This window comes from Symphodus melops (assembly GCF_947650265.1).
Source record: "Symphodus melops genome assembly, chromosome: 3".
In the NCBI taxonomy this organism is placed as follows: domain Eukaryota; kingdom Metazoa; phylum Chordata; class Actinopteri; order Labriformes; family Labridae; genus Symphodus; species Symphodus melops.
In genome coordinates this window covers 26,209,901-26,234,855 of record NC_136693.1, presented here as the reverse complement: position 1 = coordinate 26,234,855, position 24,955 = coordinate 26,209,901, and the positions used below count along the sequence as shown (strand labels likewise).

The 24,955-nt window shown below is 41.0% G+C and overlaps 2 protein-coding genes across 3 annotated transcripts; one reads left to right on the top strand and one right to left on the bottom strand.

The window, feature by feature from the left end:
• Window positions 1–237: 237 nt before the first annotated feature.
• larp6a (La ribonucleoprotein 6, translational regulator a) lies at window positions 238–5,611 on the top strand. Its single transcript, XM_079339761.1, has 3 exons — window positions 238–1,163; window positions 2,887–3,085; window positions 3,682–5,611. The coding sequence occupies exons 1-3, from the start codon at window positions 385–387 to the stop codon at window positions 4,777–4,779; spliced, it is 2,076 nt and encodes a 691-aa protein (XP_079195887.1). The 5' UTR covers window positions 238–384; the 3' UTR covers window positions 4,780–5,611.
• Window positions 5,612–8,419: 2,808 nt separating this feature from the next.
• Window positions 8,420–14,265, bottom strand: tm2d3 (TM2 domain containing 3). 2 transcript variants are annotated; one of them, XM_079339763.1, is made up of 6 exons: window positions 14,102–14,265; window positions 12,650–12,748; window positions 11,847–11,995; window positions 11,474–11,648; window positions 9,848–9,923; window positions 8,420–9,757 (listed from the first exon to the last, which is right to left on the bottom strand). In XM_079339763.1, the coding sequence occupies exons 1-6, from the start codon at window positions 14,205–14,207 to the stop codon at window positions 9,592–9,594; spliced, it is 771 nt and encodes a 256-aa protein (XP_079195889.1). In that variant the 5' UTR covers window positions 14,208–14,265; the 3' UTR covers window positions 8,420–9,591. The 2 variants fall into 2 exon arrangements, with proteins under 2 accessions (XP_079195889.1, XP_079195888.1); XM_079339762.1 differs by having other exon boundaries at window positions 11,847–12,007; window positions 14,102–14,262.
• Window positions 14,266–24,955: the final 10,690 nt, after the last annotated feature.

Below are 24,955 nucleotides of genomic sequence, written 5' to 3'. Positions count from 1 at the left end.
TCCAAACTGAATACCTAAATTTCATGGAATACTTCAATTTCGGATTAATTTATAGTGTGACACCCAATTGTTTTCCTATCAAATTTGACTTACATAGCCTACGTAAGCTACATCTCGTAGGCATATTAAATCTCATTCATCTTTCTTTCAGGCACATGAACCACTGCCCTGTGCGTGCAACCCGACGCTGGAAGCAAATTATCCAATTAGCGGTGTTATAGAAGGGTCGTCCTTGAAACGCCAATTAGCCAATTAGAGAGGAGAGGAGCACGTGAATTAGCTCCCCTACTTATAGTCATGTTAACGGGACAATCGTGTTTTTGCTTAAATCCGAAAAAAAAGAAAAAAAACTGAGCACAAAAACCGGAGTGAAAAAAGACAAACATGCACGCTTTAGTAAACGCCTTTATGCGCTGTCTCTGCTTCCTCTTGCCTCCCTCTTGGCTTTGTGTCAGATTTTGCTTGTGGGTTGGGAATGAATACGAAGAGACGCTGCCGCGGTCCAATCCCAGAGCTCGTTTCAAAAGCAGAAAGCCTCTTACATATGAGGAAGTAGCAGTCGTAGCAGCAGCAGCAGCAGCATTAGAAGCCCGAGGAGGCTCCAGCCCGTCGGTCCCGTCAGGTCCAGGCTGCGTCTCGCTGGCTGCTAAAACCCCCGTTGCTCCTCAGGGCCCTCATTTGGGTCGGATCTGGATCGGGGGTCTCTGGCGAGCCGTGGAGCGTGTCTTTGGAGCCCCTTTGGTCCTTCTCCGCCATCACTGGTGCCCTAAGAAGCATCGAGCAGGTTTACGCACCCCGTATCCTGTGTGTGCCTTCGAGTCGAGCAAGACTCAAAGCTTCCAGGGCGGCGCTGCTGCCGCTACATCCGAGGACGGGAAGCGAGCGTGCGGAGGAAGCACCTTGACTTATCCGGGGAGCATGAGCGGGTGTGTGGGGATCCTAGATCCGAGCTCAATGGAGTGTGCCTCGGAAACATCCGTGGAGCAGGGCGTCGATGAAGTAATCACCGTGGATCAGCACACGCAAGAGATGGGGACAGTGACGATAACAGTGGCCATTCAGGCGGCTGAGGACGAGGAGCCTGAGGAAGTGTCATCTAATCACGTTGACTTCCTCGGAGGCAGCTGTAGCGAGGATGACATCGGAAGACATGATAAATCAAGGTTTGACTTTCGGCTACTTTGGGTTATTTTTCTTAACTCATGACGCTTCTGGTAACAACAAGGGCGCAACGCTCATATTGGGTCAAGTGTGTGGGCTAATTATTTCTTGAAATAATATTGTCTTGGCAGACTTTCCTTCAAATGCTACCTGAAAAGTCAATAAGTGCAATTTTGAAACTCACAAATCACGTCACAAAAAGTTGGTTCCGAAAAGTTTGAAACTGAATGAAACGTGTTGATCTCTTTGCCAAGCAAACAGAAACTCTGTTTCCCTTTTTTAGCTCACTATTTGATAAATTGTTTGCACATAACTTCACTTCGTGGACTGTCAGTGCGTGAGCTGTGTGGGTGCAGTTAAGTTATTTAGTGAACTGAAAGAATGCCAGCTGAGTCAAGAGAGAGGCTACTGTACAAATAAAACTGTAATCCACACAGGTGTAACCATACCACAATGAAAACAGAAGCCAGTCAACATCGTCACAATGTGCCATGAGAACAAAAGCTGGCCACAATTGTGGGTGTTCATCCTCCCTGAAATAAATACTTCAGGGTAATTATTATCTACAGGCAGCAGAACTGGAGGTGTTAAACCACCTGTGGGCAGCATCCGTGCTGCTAAAGCAGACACCTGAAGGGGGAGGGCCAAAAGGAGGAAGGATGGCACCTTCACTTAATCTAATTCCCCTGCGTCATGCACTGCTATTTTTATCCTCTGGCCTGTAAGTTGCCTTCTCAGAGTACGTTAGCAGAGTGAGTCAGAGAGGCCAGAGGGGAAAACAAATAACTATGTCCAAATCAACCGTTTACCTGTAGGTCACAACATATTGTTTCTCAACTATTACACGAGTCTATACAACACCTGTGCACCCCAGGGCTTTGTGACATATTCAACATCAAGGTGACATTTTTGAGGAAATATTTTTGTATTTTGCTATTTAAACAAATTTTTCCTTCAGAGCTCAAATTGATCTCTCGTTTTTTATTTCCCTGACACATTTGTTTGGTTTTTTTTTTCATTCTTTCATCTTATAAATTTGTGTGTGTGTGTGTGATGGTGTTTCCTCTTAAAAAGCCTTTGTCTTTATCTGGAGTACTGTGAAAGCAGAGTGCTCGTGCCAGCGCTGCGGTCAGCGTGCTGGAAGCTGTTGACTGACAGTGTGTGTGTGTGTGTGTGTGTGTGTGTGTGTGTGTGTGTGTGTGTGTGTGTGCACACAAGGAAAGAGGTGATGAGTCATCCCCAAAATTTTGTTCACTGTCTTTAATCTTCAGACTACCTGACGGTGCAGCTCCTGCCAGGTGTCTGATGGGGATTTAACTGTGTCTGAAAGCTTTGACTGTTAAGGGAGGGCTTGAGTGTTTGTAAATCAAGTGAAGTTGATTTTATTGAGGCTCCATATTATGTGTGGGAGGGAGAGCCTGTGACTCTGCGCCCTTCATATGGAGAGGTCTTGGTAGGTTCAAGGTTGGTGGGACACTGTGGTGGTCTGGCACTAAGCCCTGGTGACTGTGGCTGGAGACTCATCCTGTCAGCTGCTGTGAGGAGAGCTATAGAGCAGGACGAAGACGCAGCCATGCCAACAACTTGTAATTCTCTGACTGATTGTATTAATGAAAGTGAAATGTGTAACAGTTGTAATATTGGCAGTTTAGGATGTGAAGAATTTCAGTCATGTACTACAGAAGAGTCTCTGCTGACCGTGATGAATGTTTTCTTCCCACGCAGTGGAGCCGGGACCAGCGGAGGGGAGCTGGAGGAGGAGAGCTGGCAGCCCCCGGATTCAGAGCTCATCCAGAAGCTGGTGGACCAGATCGAGTACTATCTGTCCGACGAGAATCTGGAGCACGATGCCTTCCTGCTCAAACACGTCAGACGCAACAAACTCGGCTTTGTCAGTGTCAAGTTGCTCACTTCATTCAAAAAGGTAAACCTTAAAGGGAAGGGAAAGCACAGCATGAAACAATTAAACATCTATATTATTGTAGATATCCTGCTCTGTGTGTAGATGCAGTTTTACATTGAAACCATTGACATGTTGTGATTACCAAGTGATGGTGGAGACTGAAAATTTGAGAATTAAATATCATTGACTGACAGTCATAGTGTCAGCATGACTAGCTGTTGGTAATGTGACATTCTCGTACTTAATCACAGCTGCTAGTGCCACTCTGGACTCATGCGTTCAGATTTGTTTTTTTCTGTTTATGCCACAATTGAACTGAATCTTCTCACATACAGTCACTATAAATATAAACAAGGATGCAAATGTGAGATTGAGAATACTGAGGTGATGCATATTGAACATGAGTGAGTTGTATATTGCTGAACTGATTAATGCAGTGAAACCAGAATGTTCCAGTGGGTGACTGAGCCATCCGTTAAAGGTATTGATTGAGTTATTGTTTAGCCAATTCTTCAAACTAGAGCTTCATGACTCTCAGTTGAACCTAATGGCCCTCAGTTGAACCTCTTAAACCCCTTAACAGCTCAACCTTTTAACACATTATTGTCTGTCTGTAGGTGAAACACTTGACTCGTGACTGGAGAACGACTGCTTACGCTCTGAGACACTCGGAGGTACTTGAGCTGAACGATGAGGGCCGTAAGGTGCGGCGTAAATCTACTGTGCCAGTCTTTGCCAGTGAGACGCTGCCCAGCCGCATGCTCCTGTTGAGTGATCTGCAGAGTTGGCCGGAGCTGGCTGCTCTTGCTAAAGACAGTGGAGGCAGTGAAGGTGGAGCCATTCAGCAGGAGCAGCTGATGAAGCTGCTTCTGAAAGCGTTTGGAACATATGGTGCCATCGCTTCGGTCAGAGTCCTGAAGCCTGGGAAGGACCTGCCGGCGGACCTGAAGAGGCTGAGCAGCCGCTACACGCAGCTCGGTACAGAGGAGTGTGCCATCGTGGAGTTTGAGGAGGTTGAGGCTGCTGTGAAAGCCAATGAAGATGTGGGAAATGAGGACGGAGGGGCAGGTTCCCTGGGCTTGAAAGTAGTCCTGATTGGCACCAAGCCACCCAAGAAGAAGGTACCGAAAGAGCGACCACGCGAGGAAGGAGGGATGCGCAAAAGTCGCTCACTCAACAGCAGAGTAAGAGAGCTGCAGTACCACGGAGATGACTCAGCCTGCAGCTCCTCAGACACTGAGAGCAACCCCACGTCCCCTAGACTGGCCCGGAAGTCTCAGTCCTGCAACAAGCTCAGTCCTACCACCGCTGGCATCAGTTTCCAGAACAATCACCTGAGTCCTGGTATGTCCCCGCGAAACAGTCCCTGGTCCAGTCCTCGTGCCAGCCCCTGTCCTCAGCGCAAATCTCCTCACTCCCACAAGTTTCCCTTAGCCAGCGAGGGAAGACTGAGCCCAGAGCCCGGCCGCCGCTGGGCAGACTACTCCTCGGATAGTAGCCTAACTCCTTCAGGGAGCCCGTGGGTTCAGCGGCGTAAGCAGGTGGCGTCTCAGGAGAGCAGTCCGGTTGGCAGCCCCATGATGGGTAGAAAGATCCAGAATGCTGACGGTCTACCACCAGGTGTAACGAGGCTGCCAAGGGGTCCTGATGGAACGCGCGGCTTTCACTGTGTCACTATTGCCGAGAGGGGGAAGACGGCTGCCACTCAGACTTAATATGTGGAGCTCCCGTATGCATTCCCCAGAAGTGTAGTTATAGGTTGGATATTTGAGCTGTTCTTGGCCGTGTCACTCAGCCCCCGCCCAGCATTTGAGACTGTGTAGATATATTTTTGTTGAGTGCATCAGTTTTCAGTCTTTGTTATATTTTTATACGACTTTTTCAGTTACCATGGTAATGTTAGTGATTTACCAATGGAAATTTGAGTGAATGTAAATTGATAATGCTTTCAAATGGACCTTGTCATCTCCACTGTCTAATTGTGTTCAACACGGGGCAGGTTGGAGAGGGAATTCCACCTTTTATTTTAATGGAAAAATGTCCTCTGTCTTGTGTTGAAAAGCTCACATCATTGTCTGTCTGGATGGTGTGTAAATGTTTGTGTGTACGTGGCATAGGCACATTTGTCACCATATGCCTTTTCCTGTATTTGTCTACTGTGAGCTTCATTTTTACATGCTATTTAAACTGAGGCCATAATAGCTCCACTGCCATACAAGTTAGCTGGTCACACTAGGACATGAGGGTTTTTTTGTTTTTATTTTGCCTTTTTTAATTTCAGTATTTTCAGTACGCTTTGCCACTTTGTTGGTAGGGGTCTCTTCAGCCCTGGAAATGTTCATTTGTTCAGCAGATGTCTGCTTATTTATTTTTTAGCTTTATTTTTTTTTGGGCATATCTATTTCCATCAGTCTGCGCTCGCAGTGAGGTTTGAGGGATCAGGTCAGGCAGAATGAGTGCTCGTATGTTCATGCCTTTCCATCTAAACCGGGGATGTTTGTACAGGGAAATTCCTATTGTACAAATAAATCACTGAAAATGCAATAAGACTTCCTTTCTTTGTTTTTGACACATTTTAGGTGCTTGGAAATTTCCATAAACCAATCAAAAAAAAAACAATTTTAAAATATCAGGATTAAAGAGTGATATTGTTGCTTTGCCAGATTTCCAGTAGAGAGCAGAGTTGGCACAGATTTTGAAAAGGAAAGCACAGATGGGAGCAAAGAAGAGGGAAATGATTGATTATAAACAATGTCAAGCCTCCACGGGAAGACAAATTGGTGTAGCAGACGAGTTACATGAGACATTTATGCAAACTGCTGGTCTCTTGGCGTGAGTGTCATAGTTTTCAATGCCTATTGGCTTATTTAGTTTAACAAAGTTAAGTATCGCACAGAAAAGGTGTTTCTGACAAAAGAAACCTTTTTTAAATGTATGCACATCAAACGAGGCATTTCAAGTTTTAAAAACCGTCCAGATTGAACATCTACCCTTTCTCACTCTGCGACAGCTGTCTGTATGGAGAATGAACAGAAATGTAATTTAACACAGACTGTCAATTGGATTTAGATGTGTGCTCTAAACTAGACTTTATAATTGTTGTTTTGAATGTGGTACACCCATGTCTAGCTTTTAACAATATGTTTGGTGTTATTGTCTTGCTGAAAAATAATCTCCCACAGTTATCTTGCAGACTGAAGCCAATTTTCCTCTATGATTTCTCCTTGTGTTGTTGCATTCATTTCTTTCCTACGCCTTCTAGGACCTGCTGCAGAGAAGTGTCCTCGCCGCATGACGCCACCTCCACACCAGGCTTCATGCTGGGGGCCGTGTGTTTCTGTTTATATGCTCTTATCAGGCAGAAATGTTGCTTTTTAGGGCTTATCAATGGGAAATCACCTTAAATCCTTCTGCTCAGGCAGGCCATTTTCTAAAGCTTTGTTGAAAAGTCTCAAATGCCCTGCAATTAACTACCCAGTTATCAGAACATCAGAAACAGGTGTGTGAACTTTAACATCCCTCGTTTCTTTAAACACACATCCAGGTGTTCTTCATTCAATCATTTTAGGACGTTAAAAACATTAGTGGACAAACACAGTAGTGTTGGTTTGTATGCCAATGGAAAGGGCATAAGCAGCTACACAATCACTATTTTGTCTTTTATATGTTCTTTATTTAAATCACATTATCAAGCTTTGTTTTAACAGTTTCATAAAAATGGCCCTCTCTGCAATATTAGTCTGGAACAATAATAATCCTTTTGAATTCCATGTTGCATTATGAAACAAAAAGAAGTCCAAGGGTGGTGCGTACTTTGAATGAAAAGGTAATTTCCTTCCTGACCTCAGAGGGTAACTCCTTAGAAACAGTCCAAATGTAAGAGAAAGGAGTACACACAGCTGGGTTTTTGTGAAGCATTTACACTTCTGAATTGATGTGTTACAGCTTTGTTCATCCACTTTAGTTTTGGAAATGTAATCTCCTGTAGGTGTGGGCATAATGGGAGGCTGAAAAACAGAGGGTCAGAACCTGATGCTAATAAGCGCAGAGCTGCAGAGGGACTGTAAGTGGGATTGCATAAGAAGGATGAATAAACTTTTGTTCTCCTTTTTTTTAATAAGCAATTCAAAATCAGGAAGTCGTGACACCATGCGCCTTTAACAGTCAATATTTTGGCAGAACTGCCAATTACTGTGCTTTCGAAAAGCAAATGACTGATAACGTAACTACCACAACATTAAACTATTATCCTTATAATAATGACTTCTCTGTGTCTGTAATTAAGTATACTTTTAAACAGAAAATGGGGATATCATAAAGAGATAATAGCCTAAAACCACTATAACCATTATTTCTAATTGGTCAGCAGACATTAGTGTATGAATAGAAAGTTACTTATTTCTACAATTCAGTTATTTTCCACTGTCTGGGTTTCTTTGACGTGTGTGATCAGGGTACATTTGTTAAGGCTTACCATTTACTGTTTAGGCTTAGTAGTGGAGAAGTTTGTTTTTGTAGAGTGACTGTGCGTATATACATTTGTCATTTATCATACTGCATTTATAAGTACTGTAGATGTGCATGTTAAAAATAAACTCACATTTATGTTTATACAAAAGTATGTTGCAACATGTCCATTCAGTCAGTTTGCAATTGGAGTAAACAATCGTTTTTTTGCAACAACGTAATTACAGTATGTCATAGGGATGTCAAAGCGGAGCAGTCATTAACGACAATCACAGGGAGTGTCGTGTAGCTGCATTACAGAATCTTCTGTCAATATTTGAGTGACAAGCTTCTCTAAGGTAGAAAGACTTCTTACAGGATGTACTGTACGCGAGTGCTTCAGTCCTCAGCACTTGCATCAGTCAGTGGGAGGGAGCTGAAGTGGCTGAGAGTGGGCGGTGTCAAAATTGAGGAACTGGAATCAGGGTGGAGTTCATGTGAGAGCGACTCTGCAGAGCAGCCAATTGGAAAAGCCGACACACAACGCAAGAACTTCCTCGTAAGAACAGATTTTTTTCTTACTCACTGTGCAAAAGGGGCACAGACATATCTACTGAAAGTGCTCCTCAGCCACTAGGTTACCCTTCTGACCCCTCCATCTGTCACAGGCTTGTGAGTAATAAAGGCCACTGGCACCATTCACTGAGTTTAATGAGAGAGAAAGCACAGACATCTGTGAGAATGACCCGACTTATAATAGACAGCTCTGAATTCCTATCGGAGACTTCAAGAAGCACAGTGTCCGAGCAGTGAGCTCACATCCCTTTGAAACAAAGCTCTCTGTTTAAGAGCCCAATAAAAAGAATATCAGACCTTCAGAAAATGATCACTATAAGACGAGAAGACATGTAGGTTAAGGTGCATTAAAACAAATGCATATATTTCACCATTTTATTTCCATAACTTAAATGTTATTTAAATTATAAAAAATGCCATTTACAGTGTTCAACAAAAAAAGGGCCTGGGAAAAAAACAAAATAAAACAAAACTATGTACATGTAGTCCCAGGCAAATATCTTACAGTGCGAATACACATCCATATTTATTTACAATGTGAAGAACGATAATGGGTGTGAGCAATAACAGCTTTTGGATGCAGAGAAAATGTCTCATATTCCCAGACAGCAGAAACAGCATCAGCAATATGCAAGTAACACACATTAGAAGTGTTTGAGGGTATATCATATTTAAAGATTAACTGTTCAATTACAAACTGTGCATTTTCATCCATTAGTAGTACAATCGATTATTTCCCCTCTGCTTTTCTTCCCGTGTCTGACAGGTCTAGATGCTGTTTAAATGTAAGCTAACTCATGTGTAGTTAACATTTTTAAGTTTTGTAGCTATAATCTTTAAAAAGGCTTTTTAGGCAGACTTACAGTTGAGAGCTTCAAGGCCGACTCATCTTAGTAAAAAAAGAACATGTCAAATAAGATTTAAATTATGAACAGAAACACGTCAGAAGTCAACATCTCAACATATTCCATCTGCATATTCATGCTTCCCCCAGGACACTGAAATAACCTTTCATCAGGTCTATTGTGTACGGTGTCACCATTAAAAGCTCCGTTTCCATGGTTACCATTTGACCCCCCACTGATACGTTTACCTTGCGATGAGGGCAAGGCCCCATGCAGCTCTTAGGTGACAGGATGTCTGAAAGCACAGCTTCACAGGAAACCTAACCTATCTATAGATCAGCACGACACAGTCCAACCTGCAGTTGAGTCAACGCGACCATAAAGAAGATGTAATTACTGCTTTCTCATCCCTCTGCACAGCTCCATCTGCAGGAGACGGACACAGAGTGATTGGGATTGAGCTGATGATTATGTGGGTAGAGTCGGTGTTGGTAAAGTGAGGGAAACACTTCCTGCCTGTTAGCAGATGGGATGAAGACGTGTTGCACACCAAGCTTGGGCAGGCAGACGTGCAGAGAACACAGCATCTCAAATCTTCTTTTTTTTTTTTGTCACGTGGTTCAAAGCAGAGGAGGATACAAACCATCTCCTAATTTTGCTTCAGATGTAGAGAGAACCGTCAGCAGGTCCCACATAACCCACTCCTATCAGGAGAACGTCTATCAGAGTCCAAATGCCCAGGCCTCCAAAGCTGAACAGTTTGCCCAGACCCTCTCTCCACTGGCCCAGATAAAACCGGTCTGCCCCAAAACCGCCGAGGGTAATGCTAGAAGACATTAAAGTCAAACAAACTTTCAGTAATTCAACAGATTGTTTTTAGCTGATCGTGGCTCTTGAGAAATAATGTGAGGTTTACCTGAGTGCCAGAGCTGTTGACCATTTGTATCCACCTGTCCAGTTACAAAATAAACGTTTCTGAAAACGTCTTTTGCCTGCAAGAGAAGCAGACATTCAGTGGACTCAAGACAGATGAAAACAATTAAAACCAGGAGAAAAACAACATTTCTACAGAACTTCAGGAGGACGGCTCCTGAAATCCTCCTGATCTGGTTGTTCACACATGCACCTCACAGCGGGGGGCGGTCCTAAGGCAAGTCATGGTGTAAAGTGAAGCTGAAGTGCAGGATAAAGCAACACAGTCCAGTACACGATAGAGTAATAAGAATATTCGCCTGTGCATCTCTGCGACGTGCGTTATAACAGAATCAGCATCAACACAGGAGCGGAGAAGAACTACGTTGAGAACAAAAACAAACATGACGTAGCAGTTTCATTCGGTGCACGGAGTCTGGTTGAGCATTAAATGCAGGGACGAAACATCTCCACCCCTTCCCTTCCCACGGGACGCTGGTGAATTCTCCTGATGATACCTTGCTGAGATCACTCGGACTTTGTGCAGAAAATAAACTAGGGGGTTTGCAGGAGGAACTCTGAATAAAGTCCGAGTGAAACATTTGCTAAATTGTGTTCACACATGCAGCTCACCCTGAAAACGTCCAGGTGTTTTTAGAGAGTTTTGTAAAAGTGTGAACAAGAATTAAGTGACGCTGCAACAACCGGTTCGGGAAAGCCTGATCCTGTTTGCATTTCCAACCATGGTCTATTTGGGAGGCCGCGTCCAAGTGGCATGCCGATAGCCGCGTCAGCTACATAATAGTGTGACATCATAGCAGCGCCACAGTGTACACCGCTAATAAATACAACAAAGAAAACACAACACAGTAAACAAAGACCAACATCAAGCAATTCATCTTCTTTCTACCAGTAGATAAATCTACTAATTCATCTACTGCACCGCTCGGAAATATGACCACAGCTGCTGATTTCTTTTTTTTTTTAAAGCAGTGAAAGAAGAAAGAGAGAGAAGAGAAAAACAACACAGAGCTCCAGCTTATCTCTTTAGAAACTAACATTATATTATTTGGGCTAAGGGATCAAATGTGACACTGCTGACTTTTTTTAATTTTATTTAAGAGACGAAGGAGAGGAGAAATAACTTTATTATATTTTACACTAAAGACGCAGGACAATGAACACACCTCTGAGTGAGAAACTGTACACTGACATGTAGATCTTTGTTACAAAACTCAATCAAGCTTTTGTTTCAGAGAAGGCTGTGTGGCACAAGGAGAATAAACAATCGACTTTGTATTTAAACATGGCGGGGTTTGCGTTTACCGCTGTCGCACGGAAAGTGACGATTCTTTCGACCAATCAGCAGACTGCAGCGTTTAGCGCCATCTTTCAGGATCGGACCGATATTCTTGGCACCCCAAAAGAAGGGTCCCAAAAAGTAGAACAATACGGCTCGGTGATTTGGGGATCTCTCCCAGTTTTAGGCTGTGGAAGCGCCTTCCCGAGACGAACCGCTCGGTGGAAACTGGGTTTAACACCTCACCTCTTTCCACAAATGGACTCAGCAGTTTACGACAGACTGAGACAGAAACCCTAATGGCAGTATATACAGCAAGTCTCGTCCTACCTAAACAGTGAACATGGTCCAGCACGTCACAGGTGGCGTTGTAGCGCTTGCGTGGGCAGGACACGGTCATACAGTTGGTGGAGTTGGAGCAGCGGTACTGGGACTCATCGAGCTGCCAGCAGAACTGACAGCTGATGGAGAGAGAAAAGTTGGTTTGCTGCTGTCCCGACTCGCCCTGACAAAAACCAGAGAGAGAGAGAGAGAGAGAGAGAGAGCAGGTCATTTCCTCACAGCAGCACCAACGTTTCAACATCATAACTACAAACACATCCTGACCTTTTTGGACGAGCTGAACATCAATGATCAAACTAATCATCCAATAATCTTCAATATCAGGACACAGACACATTTTGCAAGATGAACTGTGACTCACTATACAGTGGACTCCTTGTTTCGCTTTACAAAAGAAGGTAGCTGGTTTCCTGTAGGTGCAGTTGTGTTGGTAATTGCACTGAATGCATTTAGCTGGCAGACGATTACACAGACCCCCGCTGGGACACTCAGAAGAGTAGTTCTCGTCACCTGCAGGCGACACTGCAAAACACAGTTAAAGGGGTTTCCTTTCCTGGCTGTAATAATCAACAATATGTAAAAAAAAAAAAAAAAAAAAAAGAAAAACAGTGGATTCAAGTTAATGATATCACTTCATCATGCCAATTCAGGAAAAGAATGCTGTGGGGGGTAAATGACGAAGAATCCGCCCGCAACAAAAGGACAATCAAGCAGCCTTTGAGCTTTTGATTGCTCCGTTGTTGGAGAGGAGAGCCTGCCAGCCAGCAAAGAAACAATGCTTTCACACTGCTGAAGTCATTCAGTTGTCAAAGCCTCAACAACAGGAATAGTTTATTGTTCAATAGAACGTTGTTCAAGATTGAAAATGTGTATATTCTTAATTGAAACTCTCATTTCTAAACTGATCTAGCTGGATATCACACCACAGGGGCGACATAACGCAGACCCTGTGAAGATTTTCACTGATTTGTATTTTTATATTTTAAGGCTTCAAATGAGGAACCATCCTGTACCATTTCCTCTTTAAGGAAGTGATGGGAAATAGTTAAATCTGGTTACATGCATGACTTTTAATCGCTGTGGTAGCTTTGATGTTTAATAATAATGTGGTTAAAGCCAGCATGGTTCTAAATGCTCCTTCATGTACAGGTATGATGCATTTACCTGAGGCTGTCATCACCTCTGGGCTGGTGATGACAGGTCCGTGCTGAGCATCTCTGGTGTAGTGCGGCTCCTGGCTAAGATGAGGAGAGCTCAGATAACCTGACAATCACCAGACGACACAAAGGTTATTAGATCCCTTTATGATATAAAACCAAAATCACAATTAACTAAATTAGGGCTGGGCAATTAATCGAAATGACATTCAGAACCTCTAACCAGGTAATCTTGACCATTATCAGGTCAGGAGTCACCCGACCAAGATGGACGCAATGTCTGTCTTTTTAGACAGATTTAGTTTTTAGGGAAGACGACACTGAACAAAAAGACGTCATATGTGAACACAGCGGGAATGCAAGTTATTTATTTTTCTACTGATTTAGAAAAGTTTAATTTCTAGTCTAAACTAAAATGTGTTATTTTCATTTCAAGCGATGCTTAGAAATATTCAAACATTCACTAAATGAACACAAAATAGTTCATCAGATAGGCTATCATTAGAAAAAAAAATCCCTGCTTTAATACTCGAGCAGATTTACAGTAAAGACCTACAGTAAAGACCATGTTAGTTAACTATGAGGGCAAAATACGAACACCGAAAAAATCCTTAATTGTAATTGAGGTCAAATTTGTAATTATTATCATTTTATTTCAACTGTATTTGTGAGGGATCATGTGCAATTAAAATATGAATGAAACCATTTGATGTATCGCACCAGAGTTAACCTAATCAACATCTGAAGCTAACTTACATAACACAGCAAGTAATAAACAGAAACATGGAGATAAACATGTCTCTTGTTTTAATATTTAGATCTCCTCATGGGCCTGACACACACCACGTCCGGCCCATGAGGAGATCTAAATATTAAAAAATAAAATAAAAATATAATCATAAATAAAATGTTAAAAAATAACAATAAATAAAATAAAAATAACAATACAATAAATACAATATTAAAAAATAAATTATACATAAAATCATAATTAAAATATCCAAACAAAATAATATAATGTATAAAATAATAAAAATAAAATTTACAAAATAAAGCTGATTGTGGAAACAGATAACCAAGCTGTTTGCTGTGTGTAATATATAAAGACTTTTATTAATCATTATTTGTATTTGATTATTTGTTGATTTAGCTACAACTACAGAGATGTTAACCGTTTAAAGACACCATGGGCAGACAATTTCTTTACACTATTAGTTTATTAATTATTAATGTCTTTTATTTGTCTAACAAAGTTAACTCAGCCCTTCTGTCTGTTTTTATCTTCACTATAATTATTATTATTACTATTATTATTATTATTGTTTTAATCTCCACTTTCAGCTCGCTGGCTAACCAGTCGATGCTAACTACTGAAGGTAGCTAACGTCAGACTAAAACAGAGAAATAATCCTAAATATCTAGTGTCCATATAAACAGGTCACTTCCACCGTCAACATACCGTGGGCACACTGTAACATCACGTCCATCAATAAAACAACAGCAATGCTGAAGGATTTGAATCTCCGTCCTCGGTCCGGTCTCCATGTCGGACAGCTAGCGGCCATTGTTGCAGCAAAACTGCTGCGTTCACGAACTGTCGGAAAAATTAACTTCCAGCGAGCTTCTTCTTCTTCTTTTTTCTGTTAGATTTCCGGCAATCTGTACACCACTGTAGAGTATAATGCTGCCCTCCACAGTCTTGGAATGTATAATTATTTCATATTCTTTATTGTGCTAAAGGCCAGTAGTGTGTAATAAATAGAGAGCTGTGCCAGCAACACAGAAAAGATGGACTTAAATGAGAAAGATAACAACTCCCTGAATAACTAACTTTCATTTTTATAATTATCACAAACAAAGACAGCATGTCCGACTGTTTCCTCCTTCCAACAATGACCATCAAGATGTTTACCGATTGTAGGAGCCAATTAAGTGTGTGTGTACTTGTGTATTATATTTTAATGGGTTTGGTTTATGTTTATTTGTTTACTTAATTTTGACTCTAATGGGGATAATTGATCATTTGGGCTAATTGCTCTGCTGGTATGGGTGAGTGTTTATATGTCACAGGTGAACAGAAAACCAGGGCATAGGTGGTGGGAACATACGGTTCTTACCGTTACACAACTCATATCATCATCACTGTTTGTCTGATCCATATGTTAGAATAAACTTAATGTTGGACATTGTACGTGTCAAGAACTTTCCAGACACCTATGCAAGTGACAAAAGGCAAGATAAGAAACCAGGGACATTAGATCATTACACCGATTAGCCAGATCACAATATCCTAACCTCAGCCTCGTTCAAACCACATCATTATTTCTGCTAAATTTCTGCAGAAGTCTCAACATTTTTACTAATGTTTGCAGAGAGAAAAAATGTCTGCCCTTTCGTTCTACATAAGTTTTCCAAGTAAGTCTTTTATCCATCCATATGCCAAGAAATTTAAAACATTTACTCTTTATAATGATAAACAATCATAAATTAGAAGATTGAAATCAGGAATTTTCCTTTAAAGGCCATATATCATTTCTTTAAGGTTTTCCATCATGTCTTCTTTTTCAACTATATTTCAATCAATCAATCAATCTTTATTTATATAGCGTCAATTCATAACAGGCGTTATCTCAAGACACTTTACAAAAGCAGGTAAAGGACCTTACTGTTTGTCTGTTAACATTAACAAAAGAGCAGGTAACAAGACCATGCTCATTGTTATGTTTACAAAAAGAAGGTAAAGGACCTTACTTATGGCTATATTACAAGAGCCCAGCTTAATCCGTCATAGCGTGGCAAGAAAAAACTTCCTTTTAACAGGCAGAAATCTTCAGCAGACCCGGGCTCATGACGGAACAGCCATCTGCTAAACTGTGCTGGGCTTGAAAATGGGATGGGGGAGATGGGACAAGATGCAGAAGGAAGAATAGGATAGGATAGGGTGGGGGGGGGGGGGGGGGGGGGGGGGGGGGGGGGGGGTCTGGGCAGGCCGTGCTCGGGGGGGGGGGGTTGTTTGGGCAGGCCATCCTCACCAACAGTCCCAAGGAACCTAAGAGAGCTCAAGAAACCTAAGAGAGCTCAAAAGGAGAGGTTAGAATACAAAGATAGTGACAAGCTACTGCTTGTCACTATAGACATATCTTATTACTATAAGATAAGAAAGCTGGGAGAGAAAGAGGGAAAGAGAGATAAGAGATCCTGGTGCCAGTTCCCCCGGTAGTCTAGGCCTATAGCAGCATAACTATGAGCTGGTCCTAAGCCAGCCCTAACTATAAGATTTATCAAAAAGATAAGTTTTAAGTCTATTCTTAAAAGTACCTAGTGTGTCTGCCTCCCGGATCCCGACTGGTAGACGATTCCAAAGGAGCGGTGCCTGATAACTAAAGGCTCTACCTCCCATAGTACTTTTAGAGACTATAGGCACCACGAGCAGGCCTGCATTCTGGGAACGTAGTGTTCTTGTCGGATAGTACGGTACAATTAACTCTTTAAGATACGATGGTGCCTGACCGTTTAGAGCTTTGTAGGTGAGCAGAAGGATTTTAAATTCTATTCTAGATTTTATAGGGAGCCAATGGAGAGAAGCCAATACAGGAGTAATGTGGTCCCTTTTCCTCGTTCTAGTAAGAACACGAGCTGCAGCGTTTTGGACGAGTTGGAGGGTCTTTAGAGATTTACCATAGCACCCTGCTAAAATAGAATTACAGTAATCCAACCTGGAGGTAACAAATGCATGAACTAATTTTTCAGCATCATTCTATGACAGGATCTGTCTGATCTTAGAGATATTACGAAGGTGAAAATAAGCTGTCCTTGAAATGTGTTTAATGTAGGAATCAAAGGACATATCCTGATCAAATAGAACTCCTAGGTTCCTAACAGTGGTACTAGAGGCTACACTAATACTACTAAGGGCCGTCATATCGGCAGAGAAAGTCTCTCTAAGGTTCTTAGGTCCAATCACTCTAACTTCAGTCTTGTCTGAGTTGAGCAGTAAGAAGTTTCTGGTCATCCAGGTCCTGATGTCCTTGATGCAGGCTTCTAGTTTACAAAGCTGGTTGGTGTCTTCTGGCTTCATTGCTATGTAGAGCTGAGTATCGTCTGCATAGCAATGAAAGTTCATGGAGTGTTTTCTCAAAATACTACCTAGAGGAAGCATATATAATGTAAATAGAATCGGACCAAGCACTGATCCTTGAGGCACTCCATGGCTAACTTTGGTGTACAAAGAGGACTCATCATGAACATGCACAAACTGAGATCTGTCTGATAAATAGGATCTAAACCAACTTAAAGCAGTCCCTGTAACTCCAAGCAATTGTTCTAGTCTCTGTAACAGAATCTGATGGTCAATTGTGTCAAAAGCAGCACTAAGATCTAACAGGACAAGCACAGATAGAAGTCCCCTGTCTGAGGCTAACAGAAGATCATTTGTTACTCTAACTAGTGCAGTCTCAGTGCTATGGTAAGCTCTAAATCCCGACTGGAACTCCTCAAACAAGCTGTTGTTGTGGAGAAAATCACACAACTGATTAGCTACCACTTTCTCTAAGATCTTGGAGATAAAAGGAAGGTTAGATATAGGTCTATAGTTAGCTAGAGTTCCTGAATCAAGAGTAGGCTTTTTAAGGAGCGGTTTAATTACAGCTACTTTAAATGACTGGGGTACATAACCTAACGCTAAAGATGAATTGATCATATCTAGTATGGAGCTGCTAACTAGAGGAAAGACTTCCTTAAACAACTTGGTTGGGATTGGATCTAAAAGACAGGTTGACGGTTTAGACGCAGAAATAATCGAATTTAGTTCTGCGAGGTTAATTGGAAAAAAAACAGTCGAGGTTAGTATCAGAATTTGGAACCGTTTCTGCCGAATCGAAAATATAGGAGGAATCTGTACTAAGTAAAGGTAGTAAGTTGCTAATTTTGTCTCTAATGTTTAGAATTTTATCATTAAAAAAGCTCATGAAATCATTACTGCTAAGGGCTAAAGGAATAGATGGCTCAAATGAACTATGACTCTCTGTCAGCCTGGCTACAGTGCTGAAGAGGTATCTAGGGTTGTTTTTATTTTCTTCAATAAGAGACGAGTAATAGGCAGTGCGGGCCTGCCGTAGAGCTTTCATATATCTATTATGACTATCATGCCAAATTAAACGAGATTCTATCGTTTTGGTGGAGCGCCAAATTCTTTCACATTTACGTGACGTTAGTTTTAGAGTACGGGTTTCTAAATTGTACCATGGAGCTGATCTCTGTCTGATAATATAAAATGACATGTTCCACTGTCTACTCTTGTCTTCAGCAATGCTCTGCAAAAGGAAAGGTAAAGTGCCTGATGTGATAAACACTGGTTCAGACCATGGACTGTGTACACTTATTTACACTTTATGCTTCAGATCGTGACCATTTTTACATGCAGTAAAGGCATCACTGTAAACACAGTAAACATCAAACTAAAATCACTTACATTATTATTGATCATCATAACTGCCTTGTTTTGACCAAATAGTTTGAAGGCTATTTTTTAAGACTTCGTAGGCTATCAAAAAATTCATATCTTTCACAATTTCATATATATATATATATATATATATATATATATATATATATATATATATATATATATATATATATATATATATATATATATATATATATATATATATATATATATATCCCAGATAGTCTTTTAAAGCATTACAGGCAGCTCTTGCTCTGTTACAGCCAGAAAATGTAAATATTAAATGAACCTGATAACAACGGTTTGTCCTCAATGTATGTAAAAGACAAAGTGCAGTCTGATATGTATTTACACAATTGGATGTACTTAAATAACTGTTTAGTGTCTGACTTGTTCTTTTAAGTCATCTTTTTAAAATATCAGTTTGATAACTACTGCAGAAGGAAATTCTTGTTGTTAGATCTTTTCAGAAAGTTGTAAAACTGTAATACAGGAGTGCCACCATGAGGGGGGAGACTTACACCAGTTATCTCTTATGAACGTTCATGTCTCAGACACCATGCACCATGTGAAGAGTGCAACCAGGCAGTACAAAGCAGACTGAGGTGCAGTCACCTGACAGGATCTGGGCCTGCACTCACTTTGACAAGAACTTCGTGCCTGTATAAAAAACACACATTTTTATATTGAGGCATGAAGTCGCTCAGCTTTCTCAGTGTAATGCCAGCTGGTGTCTGAGAAGATGTATCAGCCTCTTAATATTCTATATATATTTGTTATAACTAATAAAGCAAAAAAAACAAAAAACATGTGAATATAACTGTACACCTGCACAACATTGACATAAATGAGAACACCACATTTTTGTGGGCAAACTTCAGGATCCGTGGGCCACACAATCTGGGGCCTGATCAACCCCAGCTGGGTCACCTGGGCGAAGGTGTCTGTTGTGAGACACGAAACACCCAATGAACTCAGGATACAAAACTGATGATGCATCTAAGTTGCACCAATAGTGTTTGTTAGAACAGAGTGAGGTTGTGAAATGACTCACTACCTGAAGTGTGGTGTTGTGGTCTGATCTTATGTCTTTCATCAGTCTGGGGGGCAGCGGAATTGCGGTGAGTCTTTCACAAGCTGATGTACCATACTGTACACAAAAGATTTATGTACGTAATATAATCAACTGAATTTTGGGAAGGATACATCATTGTAATCATAATCATAGGCAATAAAACCAGAGGCATTTGAGGCATGTTCACGCCGACTTCAGATGTCACGTTGATGTAACAGAAGTGTGCTCAATATGCGTGCTGCCCCATACTCACCCTGCAGCTTTAACATGGTCATCAAAACAAACATGTCTTCTTGTAAAAAAAAAAAGACAAGCGTAGCAGTAAAGAAAAAGCTAATTTGTTTTGCACTGGTTGAAACCACTGAAACAACTGCGTTTGAAGTGTCATCAAAACAGTCAAACAGATATCAGATAGGTAACCAAGAATGAGAGATGATTAGATAGATGTGTCAAAGGCAGGTTGAAAAACAAAGGGATAGCATATTACAAAAACTTACTTTTCAAACACTAACAACAAAACGTCAAAAACACAGGGAGCCACGAGGAACAGGAAACATGCAACCGCAACATTCGACATAAGACAATGAACCAACACAGAAGGTAAGAAACACTGAGACTAAATAGACAGGGCGTAATACAGGTGAGACGAATGAGACAGTTGAGGACAATCAGGTTGTCTGATCAGAATCCAACCTAACTGACTGACTGTCCACATTAAAATTGTAAGTAACCAGATCTGGTTAGGCAGGCTTGTTTTACTACGTTTGTTTCGATTCTTGCTGTTTTCTTTCACTGACCAAAGTTAACTTCTGGCCCGGCGAATCTACGCCATTGTAGTTATCGTCGATGGTGTTGCATTGCGATTGACGCAGAATGCACTGAAGTGACCGAGACGTTCAAATTGAGCCGGATCTGTAGGAATCAGATTTGAATCAGACTTGAAACCACCTCCTCAAGTGGTGTGAATCAGATTTGGAAAAATCGGCTCTCATGTGGCTTTTTGTGTTCAGACTGGCAAAAAAACCCAAAACACATACAGTCTGGATGAGCTAAAAATCTGATTTGGAGGTGCAATGTGAATAAAGCCAGAGAGGCAGGAATCGAGACAACACAAAGAACAACTACCAAGTAAATAAAATAATATAAATCAGGAAACACTAAAGACCGAACTATGAAACACACAAGGGACACACCAAGACAAGAGATGACAAAATAATACAGGTCACAGTAAGCATCAAACCAGGACATATTAACACACTAAGGAAAAATACAACAACAGAAATAAAACATAAACAAGAGCAAACGAATGACAAGATGCTGTCATTCATTTGGGAACTTCCTCCAACTGGGACATACTGTAGGATATCATCTGATCGGAAACATCAAGTATAAACTCATGAGAGACATCTGGTGGACAAACAGAAGAAGACAGTTACCACACTATTTTTCTGCTCACTCATATCTATAAAGACTAGAGACATATTTTTCATTCAGTTCAGTGTAACTATTTCTTCGTGTGCACATGGTTTATATTCTTTATTATTATTATTGTGTTTACTGTCACTGTTCCTGAACTTTTTCCTGCAACTGATGGATGTTTTTAGCAGTATTAAGCCAAAGTAATGCATGGCATGCTTCTGCTGGTGAAGTGTTTTTTTTTCTTCACTGTGATAACAGATTTACGTAGGTGACGTGATAACGATCTTGCACTTCTTCTGTGCAATGTAGCCTATGCTAAGTCGTCATTGCTCTGGTGCGGTGGTGTGATGTCAAAGTTCTCAAGATGTCAGAACATATTTTCAAAACTTCACATAGACACGTTTGTGTACTGTCACTAAATCTAGCAGAAAGAATTGATGTTATTCTACAATTTAATTTTCTCATCCTTTGAGATAATTGCTCCATTATCCTAGCAGTGGTTCAGCCTTATGAACACTTCTCCAGTTCTCAATCAACCAAACAAATTTGGATGATTCAACCTTAATGATGTGTTTATTTTTAATATTGTGGGGCTAATCCTTCAAGTTAAAATACATCAGTTACAGCATGACCTTAACTAGAACAGCACAGGACTATTAATCAAAGGTATCTTTATTGTCCCCACAGAGGAATTATTTAAAGGTAATGAAATAGAATACATAATTTTTCAAGGGAAAATGATGTATCTGCATTCAGATCAAAAGATAAAATTGTGACTGGTTAGGCCTGAGATGAAAACCTGAATCTAATTGGAGCAGGCCCATACGAGTTATCTGTTAGGAAAAAGCTCAAGTCGTGTTTATTTAAACATTCATATGGAATAAGATTTCTTGAAGGGGCATAATTGACTTGAATCTTAAATAAGCACTGATTAATTATTCTTAACCCTGGAGATTGTCTTAGTCATTAACATGGCAGATGTCTATATGTCCAGGTGTATGGAACAGTTTCTTTAAAACAGCTCTCTTCTACGTGTTGTCTCAGTTGAACTACACAAACACACCTATTATCAGAGACCTCATGAGGAGGCTAATGTGAGACCTTTCCCCATTTGATAAAAGTAATCAGAGAGAACAAAAACATATGTTGACTCATCTCATTTATGTTATTCATTTATAAAAGATACAGTTTGTCATGTTTCTGCAATACCACCGGCTCAGTCTCTATGTTGTAGTAACATCACTTACCTGTCCCACCTCTTTGAGTTTCTTTTTGTTTTGAAAAAGACCTGTCTCTCTTTGGTGGTTTGATTAGTTAATTATCTGATAAATATTTATTCACTGGTGTTCCCTTCATCCCTCGTCATCCTTGAGAAAGTCAGCTGTCTGCAAATTACATCCAACCCTGACAACATGTACGTGTTACCCATGGCAACCAGTCTCATCATCTCTTCCCATCAACCTCAGACAGAATACAAATACACATTGTGCAGTTTTAAGAGGTGGAGATTGTAACCCTTGAGTGTATGTGTGAGTGTTTTGGTTTGCTGAAGGAGGTACCGTGTCGAGATAGACTCAGCAGACGCTCCTCTATACCTCCGTTCATCTGCATTGCACCTGCAGCTTCTATTCGCTGCAGTCATCGGAGGATTTGATCTATTGCTCTGCGACAGAACACCTCCCTCCTCACTGTCCTTGATCTGTCAGCACAGACACTGATATGATTTATCGTCATTCTCAGAGCCGAGGACCTGTTAGAATAATAAACTTATCACATTAGAACATGATCATTTATATGGTTATAACATCAAACCTATCAGATCGCATTAGCATCATTCTAGGCTGGCAGTCATATGGTTCTGTAGCTGGAGGATTGGAAACCTAAAAAAATGCAAACTGGGTAAGACTCTGATTTTTAAACACACCTGCCCTGTTGATAAACATTAATCAAATTCTGACTGCCCTAATGAATAATGGATGGTGTAGAAAATAAGCCTTGATAGTTCCAAGACTGATGGCTGCTCCTGGACATTTAGCTCAAATTATAGATGACAACTCTCTGAACATTTCCTTTAAATGTTCAAGTTTTGTGCAGCACATTACTTATCTTGACTTGTCGGTGATTGAGGGAGGTGGAGGGTCGCACGTAAAAATGACATGAATGAACCGGTGGAAGTGAGCCATATTTAAAAAAGACAGCAGCGATACGATTGAGCTCTCAATGAGGTTGTGGAGCTGATGCGAGCTGGTGATGTGAACAGAGGATGATTACAGTAGAATGAGTGAGCATGTTTGAGGAGCTACAAACTGTAAGTGGACGAATCCTCTGCTTCAAGAAGTGAAGCTGATGATAAAGTGCCTTAAGTCTGTTTGTTTTGTTGATGTCAGAAACCATTTCTCTCTATTATGAACTGTCAAATGCAGGTTGATGAGATTTTTTTTGTGAATTAAAATTCACCCTTTATTATCAAGTCAATATCATGCTTACCAGTTGACAAGGTTAAAGTAAAACTGCCTCTCTACTGTGTTGTCTAAAAGTGGCACTTCTGCCTTCATGACAACCAAAATAAAGATGGCTGAAATACCAAGCTTATTTGGCACTGCACAGCGTAGAGGTTATGTCTACACCCTACCTATGGAGGTTATAGTCCTCATAGTGAGTATACTTCAGCTCCTTTTACCCGTCTGTCTCTGAAGTGACAACCAGCAGAGGGCAATCTTGGCCATCTATTCCTGACTTGTCAGGATCAGATATTTTCAGGTGCTTTACAGTGCAGTGTAACTGAAGTATAATTCAATTTTAAGACTATGTGACACAATCCCTTATTACCCGCACTAACCTGAGACAACATGAGAGGGGATGATCCTGCCAACTGAAGGTTTCCAGGGGTTTACCATGTTGGGCAACCACCTGGAAGCCTGGATTGTGTGTTTTGATGACGGACCTACAGTATAACACCCCTAGAGGACTCATCTGTAAAATCTGGCGTTCTACATGTGCTGCCTACTGCTCACACTGATGCTACCACTGTGGTTTCGGGGCCCGGGAATTCGTTCTCAGGCTGCCAGAGCATCATGCTTGAGGCTTTTGCTTCTCTGCAGCAGGTCTGAGATCTGGTCCGGTCTGAGATTGTTTTGTGGTGATCTGAGCTGGGCTTGGATGTATGGGCCTTTTTCTTCTTGCATTGTTCATGCAATAATGAACTCTATTACAGCGGTATAAAGTGAAATGTACACGTTATGTAACTCATATTACTCCAGCAGCAGGTGGTTTGATCAGCTGGTCTAAAACTTTAAGGATGGACCCCACCAGCACTCAATAAATGGTAGTTATTAGATATTGGATGGACAATGCCTCGGAAATGTAATTCAAGTAAAAAACGTTATATGTCCCCGGGGGGCAATTCAAAAAAATACTTTTTCTTAGTTTATACTACATGACTCAAAATTGAGATCTAACCGCTCTGAAATGGTATGCTGTGCACAGGACACTGAAGCAAAGTACAGACTGAGCCATTTTGAGACGCCCAAGCTCAGGAGCTCCCACACGGTGATCCTACGTCTCACTGTCAGTAATAATTAAGAGACCTTGTCTTTGTCTCATTTAAGTCTCAAGACATTTTTATAAGACCATAAATATCCTCAATTAGGATCAAAGATTTCTTGTCTGATCAATGTCATACTTATTGCTCTTACACACAAGTGTTGGATGTAACGTCGCCTGTGCACTGTTGCTGTCCACACTGCATCCCTTAAATATGAATTCTTCACTTGGTCATTTCAGTTTCTCGTATTGCTTTTGTACAGAAGGAGGAGAAACAGAAGTGTGGTGCTTTGTATTGACGAGATTTAGTAACAAGTCACAAGACACAGAGATAGTATGAATGCATCACTATCTCCACTTGGTAAAACAAGCTCACAAGCTCTGGTAAATGAGAAAAGTGAGTGCCAGAGTCTTGTAGCGCGCCCTCCTTTCCGGTCCTCGTCCAAATCTAAAGCGACAAAGAGGAGTAAAAAACACTCATTTTAAGAAATCTCATTTTGGTCAATAAAGCTACAAAACTACAGGGCAGACCCAAATGTGAATGGCAAATATTCTGATAAAAGAACTACAAATTAAACAGAGTCATTCATAAATGTACAATTTGTCAGATTAGTCAAACTTCAATCCTCTTTGGAAGGTATTGATGCTAAAGACAAACCATTGTCTTTCTTTGGTAGCATGATATGGTAAATTATCTGATATTGACAATTCATAGGAGCTGGGTGGTTCAGGGTGTTCAGGTCACACTAAGAGAGAAACTGTGAAAATATTAAAGTTTAATTAGGCTGTAACCAGATTTATTTTTATCTTCA

Coding starts and splice junctions, on each gene's coding strand:
- larp6a (XM_079339761.1), top strand. CDS start 385: ATGCACGCTTTAGTAAACGCCTTTATGCGCTGTCTCTGCTTCCTCTTG. Junction 1,164..2,886: donor GGAAGACATGATAAATCAAG/GTTTGACTTTCG, acceptor CTTCCCACGCAG/TGGAGCCGGGACCAGCGGAG. Junction 3,086..3,681: donor TGCTCACTTCATTCAAAAAG/GTAAACCTTAAA, acceptor GTCTGTCTGTAG/GTGAAACACTTGACTCGTGA.
- tm2d3 (XM_079339762.1), bottom strand. CDS start 14,207: ATGGCCGCTAGCTGTCCGACATGGAGACCGGACCGAGGACGGAGATTC. Junction 12,749..14,101: donor GATGTTACAGTGTGCCCACG/GTATGTTGACGG, acceptor GGTGATTGTCAG/GTTATCTGAGCTCTCCTCAT. Junction 12,008..12,649: donor AGAGGTGATGACAGCCTCAG/GTAAATGCATCA, acceptor TGTGTTTTGCAG/TGTCGCCTGCAGGTGACGAG.